The 7,499-nt window shown below is 56.7% G+C and overlaps 1 protein-coding gene across 2 annotated transcripts in view; it reads left to right on the top strand.

The window, feature by feature from the left end:
- The first annotated feature begins 3,469 nt into the window (after positions 1-3,469).
- Positions 3,470-7,499, top strand: part of HDAC7 (histone deacetylase 7) — a 37,555-nt gene continuing 33,525 nt past the window's right edge. Inside the window, exon 1 of one of the 2 annotated variants that reach the window (XM_032248412.1) lies at positions 3,470-3,912. In XM_032248412.1, coding sequence (XP_032104303.1) covers positions 3,894-3,912 — 19 coding nt within the window. In that variant the 5' untranslated portion in view covers positions 3,470-3,893. The remainder of the gene's footprint in view (positions 3,913-7,499) is intronic. The other variant, XM_032248413.1, reaches the window with a different exon arrangement.

Below are 7,499 nucleotides of genomic sequence, written 5' to 3'. Positions count from 1 at the left end.
GTGGCCTTGGGCACATCATTTTGTCTTTCTGAGTTTTACTTTGCTCATGAAAACAATGGGGATAATAATGAGATTTCAGCCAAAGGACTTTGAACAGCATGCGATATATAGAACATGCTCAGTAAATCCTAAATTATCTTTCCTTACTTCTTTTTCTTCCAGTCCTCCCTCCGTCCCACCCTCCCTCCCTCCCTCCCTCCCTTCTTCTCTTCCCTCCTTCCTTCTTTCCTTTTCTACTTCTTATATGTCTTATGTCTGGTCCCATGAAACCCTTTATTTGGAGTTGGGGACCTAATCTCCCCTACTAATCTGCAAGTCCCAGACCCTATGAATTGGCATTTGATTCCAGATCCAGAAACTGAAATGCAAGATCCAAACTAACCCAATGCAATGGGCGGCCACTGAGATCTCACTGAGGCCTTGGGGAAGGAGCACTTTCTGGTTGGCTTTGAGGGAAGTGTGTGATGATAAGCACAGGCTGGGGAAGGAATTGTGGCTGTGGCCCCCACATCTAGAAAGTTGAGAACGGAGGATATCTGAAAGTTTGGATAACTTTCTGGGGCTTTAAATCCTGGCACAGAGTAGGGACCCAATAATATTTGTTGAATGAGTGAATGACCCTGTTACTTACTAGTTGTGAAACTCTGGTCAGGTTTCTTAGCCATAAAGGCCATGCTTTACTCATGAGCATAACAAGGATTATTGTTAAAAATAAATGATCTAATGTTTATCCAGGGGATAGCAAGGACTGCTACACAGTAAACAGTAAACAGTAGCTAACTAAGGAAAGAAGGAGAGAAGGAGAAAGAGATCAAGTAGGCCCAAAGCCCCAAAGGGAAGCAGATAGAGGTGCCCTCAGGCTTTGTGCTGGCCAGAGACTCTAGGGAAGGCTCAGGAAGCCAAGGCAGGTCCTTTGGGGCCAGTCTCTTCTGCTAGGTGTTGAGCTGAGCAAGCTATGAGAGACTTGGACTCAAGAAACTTTTAAAAAAACGCTCCCATGGTAACCAGTCTAGAGGAGACAGAAGTAGCTTGCATTTCTCTGTCTCATGTCTCTAAGGTTCTTGGAGACTCTCTAATTTATCCTGGTAGGCCACATGTGACTTAGAAACGAGCTTAGGACTTTGCCATGAGGCGGGGTCTGGTAAGTAAATCTGGCAGGGGAAGGAGAGACACAGTCCAGCTCTCCCAGATGCAGGTTGCACATGCTGTCTTTCCCTTGGACTATATGTTGGAGGCAATGAGTCCTGGTGCGTGTAGAAAGCCACATGTTGGGCACTGTGTGGACAGACAGGCAGTGAGACAGCCTCTTTATTCAGATCACTGAAAACTCAGTGACGAGGTTAAAAAGAGAATGAAGACTCACAAATAAATGCATACGCAATGCACATAGTAGAAATGAGCATAAAAGGGCCTGGCTTTAGTACAGAAACAGCTACAGAAGAGCTACGGGTATGTGTGTGTTGGGGGTGGGGAGCAACTGTGGACCTAGACGAGGGAGATAGCAGGGGTGTGGCTGGGGGTCTGCAGTAACCAAGCAGTTTTTTTGGAGTCTGTGGACACCGAAGAGGCATTTGGAAGGAGGGTGATCTGGCTTGGAATTGAGGGCTGGGGATGACATACCTCAGATGGAATAGCATGTGTCCTGGAGAGTCAGCATGGGTAGTCATGGGGTGAAAGAGTGTATTGTAGGTGTCTAGCTGGAGGTTTCTTGAAAGTCATGAACATCTGTCCCAATTCAACAAATAACTCACATCAAGTTTGAATTCTGTGCAAGGCACTACAAGACATGCATCCACGACTAAGGCAGTAGCTGGACACAGGGATATCCACTCTTGAATGCTCTTGGAAGGAAGAGAGTTGAGACAAGTAGGCTAGGTGGGTGAAGGTCAATGTATAAAGACCACACAGTTCAGGGAAGAAGCCCTCTTGACTATGGGAATCCCGGACAGCCTCCCAAAGAAAGTGGTACAGCCTGTGGGTCTTGAGGACTGGAAAGATTTCAACAGAAGGAGAAAGGGGCTGGGGAATACATTTATTTTGCAGGGAGCATGATGAGAGAAGGCAAGGGAGTGGGGATGCATGAGGCCATGATGGGAAGCAGCTAGCAGCCCAGTCTGGTGGAAATCATGATCGTAATAACAGCAGCTAACACTACTGAGCCCTAAGGACCAGGAGGCACCAAGCAGGGATGTGTGTGGAGTGTGGTGCCAGCTTGTAGGAGAGCTTGAATGCCAGGAAGGGAGTTTGGGAAGATAAGTTAACAAGTGCAGGGGGGCTGCATCTGCCTGCTGAGGGAGTACTGGGACAAGGGAAGGGGCTGAAGAAGTCCCATGCTGAATATGCCCGTAGCAACAGATAGGGAGTCCTGAGCTGTGCCTGAGGGAACAGAATCTATGGTTTGAAGTTCACCACCAGCATGACCAAGGCCTAGGCCACATGTCCTAGGCCACTGTGGGCTCTTGCCTCCAGTCACACATGACTCCACCTCTGGGGCTGCCTCAGTTTCTTCTTCTCTGGATTCTTGGGGTTTCTTAGGATTGCAGGAGTTAGGATGGGGTCAGGGGAAGCTGCTCCCTGCCTTGAGGTGGTGGCGCCTCACACTGCAGGGAGCCCCCTGTTCCTGGGTGGCAGACCTCTCCCCTCCCTATGGGCAGCTCCAGATTGCTGGAGGCAGACATGGCTGACCGGCTAGGCCAGGAAGCACAATGGCGAGGTCCTCAGCCCCTGACCCCTGAATCTGACCTTCTCTCCAGCTAAAAGCGGGGTTGGAGGGAAGAGGCAGGGAGGGCCAGTGCCTAAAGTCCGCCCGAGCTGAGTTTATTAGCTGAGGGAGGGCTGGAGGCGGCTGCATTCCGACTCACAGACTGGAACATTTCTGTGATCCGCTGTAATGCACTGGGGGACACTGGGCACATTGCTGAAGTTTGACTCATAGGGACCGGGAGGGGGAAAGAGGGGGGTTGTGGAGGGAGAGAAATGGGAGGAAGAGAGGAAGAGGAGAGGAGGGAAGGAAATCCCTTGAGAAATTTCTTTAAAAAAAGAAAACTTTCAAATCCGCACCACCCCCACACCCTTTTTCTTTTAATAGGAACAGGCTGGACCCTTCCGTTCCCCTCAGCAGGCATGGTGTGTGTGGGGGGGTGCCAGTGGGGGAGGGCTGGGCACTGATTCAAATCAGATCCTGGAACTTTCCTGAGGCAAGTCGTGCTTATGTGTGTGTGTGGGTGGTGGGGGGTGTACGTCTGGGATTCCTTGCATGGGGCATGGGACTCCACGCGTGTCCCACTCTGCCCGCGTGTGGCTGCGTGCTTGTGGGCTGTACGGGTATGTAATGTGTGCACCGGGTTCACCCCGAAGCCCCAGTGTGTGCTGTGTGAATGATTCTGCCCCGTGTAAACATGGATGCGAGCTCGTGTGCGCTGTGTATGCGAGGGTGCGTGCGCCCAGGTAGCTGGGTTTCCGGGAATTGTGCGCGGCTCGGAGCGCCTCGCGGCAGCTCGGGCTCGGGGCCGCGGCCGGCGTTCCGGGTTCGGCGCTGCCTCCCGGGCCGTGCGCCGCGCCCCGCCGCGATCCGGCCGCGCGCGGCGTCTGCGGCCCGCCTGTTTGCCGCGCGGTGCAGTGTCTGCCGGGGTGGTGTGTCCCAGGGCCGCGAACGCCTGCCCCCTCCCTCCCCTCCCCCTTGGCCCGCTCTCAGACTCAGATAAAGCATTTCCTTCCATTGTCATCCTACCCGGCCGGCCGGGCTGCCAGGGCCCTCCCCCTCCCGGCCCCCTCCCTTCCTCTCGCCGTCTCACAGTCGCTCTGCAGCCTCCGGCGACTGGGGGGATGTGAGGCCGGCGCCCCAGCCCCCCGCCCCGCCATGAGCCCCCCGCTCTAAGGGCCCCGGCCCCTGGATGCAAAGCCCCAGCGCTGGTGAGTACTGGGCGGCCGCTCCCCGCCCCGCCCTGCGCGCGGCACCCAGCGCCGCCCGCCCAGGCTCGGCCTCCGGCCCCGGCTCCGGCTCCGGCTCCGGCTTGGGCTCCAGCCGGCCCCGCGGGCCCAGCCCGGCGTGCGCCCCCGGACCGCGCCCGTCCCGCCCGGCTCTCCCGGGCTCTGGCAGGCTCCGGGTCGGAGCTGGTTCCGGGCGCCAGAGGGCTCGGGCCTCCCGCGGGGCGCCCGCATCCGCCCGCCCCGGGGCAGCGACAGGCCCAAGGGAGGGAGTTGGAGGCCCCGGCCGCCGGTGCGCGGGCCCGACATCCCATCACCCCCGTTCCCGGGGAGGACGAGCCCAGGGACCGGGAAGGGAGGGACGGCCGCGGTGGCCCGGCGAGGGGGCGGTGCTCCGGGGCGGAAGGTTTGGAAGCGCGAGGGCAAAGGGCAGGACCCACTGATTTGGGGCTGGGCTTTGTGGGGCTGGACATCAGCGCCCCCATCCCGTGGTGCCGGGCAGGGCCCTATTCAGATCCTTCGGCGGGGAAAGAGGTCCCTTGGAGGGATCCCTGGCTGGGAGGTTTCTCCGAGGATCGCCCCCCGTCGTTGCTCTCCCATCAGGGTAAAGAGACACCTGTGCCCTAGAGAGCTGTGGAGGGCAATGCTGGCAGAGACGCGGGAAGGGGGGCGCCGCAGGCTGTGTGAGGGGTGGGGGGTCAGGATGTGTACCCTGGGGTCTGTTGGTGTTGGGGAGTGTGAGAGCAGGCAGCAAATCTGGCGGATGGGCTGGGTTCCCACGACCAGACTTTGTAGGCCTGTGGGCTGGGAGAGAGCCCTCTGTGGCCTGCAGGCCACCAATGACCCCACCCCCATTGCTTCCCGCTGTGGCTGCCCGTTTGGTTCTGACCTCCCCAGCCGCGGCTGCTCCTCACTCTTCCTCCCCGCTGGCTGTCCCGCACACCCAAAGGCCTCCCCTGCATCTGGACACTGGCTGTCTTGCTGCCAACACTCCCTGCCCACTCCCCTAGGCAGCATCTGCCTGAGGCCCAGCTCTGCCTGCCGCTTTCTAGAGTGAGAATGGGGCATCGGTCCTCAGCGGCCCTGCTGGGAGCTCAAGATGACTTCTCAGCCTGTTTGTTCCCTGGACTTGCATCTGGACCTGTGGGACCTTCCTCAAGACCCCCGTTCACCCATAGGGCTGGAAGGAGACTGTGACTCAGGTCCTTGCCCTCTAATGGGGCGCTTTTGCGGCCCTTTCCTCCTCCCAGGACTCCATAGGCTTCTAGACTGCTGCCATCCATGAGTTATTAAATCATTTTCTTCTCCTCTGCAGTCACTTCTGAGGGAAACTAAGGCACAGAGTATCCCACTGAGTGGTACCCAGCCCAGTGAACCTAGACTGGCACCACGTCTTGGACCTATTGGGACTGGTCTTCTGCCTTTAGTCCCCTGATGTCCCTCCTTGCTCAGCAGGACTATGCTGAGAGGCAAGCTCAGAGCTGCCTCCTGGTGTTGCACCTGGAATGGTGTTCTCCAGAGGCCTCTGTGTCCCTCATTGGGTGGGTGTCTCTGTGGCCACCGGGTCTTATACTTGGTTTTGGGGCAGAGAAGTTTGCATGTCTAAGCTGTTCACTCCACTTTGACATTGAAGTTCAGTTTCCCCATCAATAAAATGGGGAGAAGATTCCAAGCATGCTTCCCAGAGAAGAGCAGGAGAGGTTGGTTATGGAGAGGAGAATCAAGGTCCAGTGTTATTATCCACCCCCTCCAGTTTGCTTAGGGATAATGGACCTCAGCTTTAGTCCTTAGTGGCTTCTGGGCATGGAAGCTGGAACTTTCTCAATTCTGATGCAAAACCCCTGGGCAAGTGAGAATGCATGTGTGAGGGGGTAGGGAGTGGGGACCCTCTGGTAGCTGTGGGCATACTTGCCCAAGAACTTGGAAGACAGAAGCCTGTGGAACCCCACCTCCTGCTTGCCTTCTTTCTCCTGGCCTTTCATTAAGGGCTGGTAATTTTGAAGTTGGCAGGGGCCTGAGAGAAGATGAGCTAAAGCAAGGCCCAGGGTCACCCAGCTAGGAAACAGCAGGAGGAGCGGGGCGAGAACCAGGCTGAGAACCAGGCCTTCTCAGTCTGCCAGTTCCCATTCTGCTCTCCCTCCCTCCACAGCTTGGCTCTCCCTGGCCTGCCCCTCAGTTAGACTTGGGACTGGGGCCTCCAGTGGGGTGTGGGTGATTGCTGCAAGCAGGGCCCGAAAAAGGCCTGGGGCTAGGGGGAGGGCATTTGTCCTCCTGGAGGCTCCCAGGACCCTGCGTTTGTGTTGGATTTGTTCACTAGATGGGGCACTTCCTCTGGGGCAGGAAGCTTTGATTTCCTGTGGTGGTGGTGAGGAGGGGTTGGTAAGGATTAGGAGTGGGGGGCTCAGCTCTGGGCCATCCCTGATGTTGTTTGGAACCACAGAGGGGCAGAGTTTCTGCTTAAGGCTGCTTCTCCCAGTCCTGGGGAGGCAGGAAGGAGAGCCTTGGTGAGGAGGCCCAGGCTGAGGCTGGAGAAGGAGGCTGTGAGAGCAGTGAGCTGGGGGTGGGCAACCCAGCAGGAAGCCCGGTCAGCAGGTGACCCTGCCGGGTATTGTGTTTCCTTGTAATATTTTCCCCCTGTTTCTGTGGTAACCTTCCCTGGAGGCCCCAGGCCTTAGGGCTACAGGAAGGTGCCCCCAGACAGCCCTTTCCTTAGAGGCCTGAGTATTAGGAGGAGTCCCTAATACTAGCCACCTCCCTAACCCTTCTGGCTCCCTAGGAGCAGGGCCTGGGAATCTAGGCAAGTGGCCTGAGTGAGCATGGACTTGGGGGCTGGGTGGAGGCCCTTTGGCATCTTCTGGGGGGGAGAGGGAGGGAAAGGGGGGGGCTGGACTTCAGGAAGGGCTCTGAGCAGCTTGAGGGGCTAGCCTGGCCTTTGTCTCCTCCCAGCCCATCTCCACTGCCCTCCTCCAGTCTCCCTCCCCCTGCCAGGGAGAGGTGGATAGCATGCTGCCTGGGGCAAGGGGCAGGGGTGGGGGTGGCAGAGGTGGGAGGGATGTTTTCATTAGCAGAGCATAGCTCCTTTGGTCCTGGACCAGTTCCCAGAGGCAAAATAAATTCAGGACAGTGTCTGTTTAGTGTGGGTCTGCATGAGATGTGTGTGAGCACACATTGGGTGTGCGGTGGGTATCTGTGTGTGTACTGGCTGTCCTACCCCTGTGTATGTTGATGTGGTGGCTCTGGGCAATTTGTGTTCTGTGTGGTGGCTCTGTGTTGGGTGTTTTGGGAGTATGCACACATATAAAACAGACGTGCATCATCCGTATGGTATGCACCTTTGCAGGTTATGGCCCTGTGTGGGGTATATGGAATATGTGGACATGTTTTTGGGGAGTATATACCTGTGCAGGAGTGGCTTTTTTTTTTTTTTTTTTTTTTTGGGATGGAATTTCGTTCTTTTTGCCCAGGCTCAAGTGCAGTGGCATGATCTCGGCTTACCGCAACCTCCCTCTCCCAGGTTCAAGCGATTCTCCTGCCTCAGCCTCCCGAGTAGCTGGGATTACAGGCATGTGCCA

This window comes from Sapajus apella, unplaced genomic scaffold, assembly GCF_009761245.1.
Source record: "Sapajus apella isolate SASKATOON/1434 unplaced genomic scaffold, GSC_monkey_1.0 scaffold66, whole genome shotgun sequence".
Classification (NCBI taxonomy): Eukaryota; Metazoa; Chordata; class Mammalia; order Primates; family Cebidae; genus Sapajus; species Sapajus apella.
Note: the sequence above shows the minus strand (reverse complement) of the source record. Positions and strands in the feature narration are given on the sequence as shown.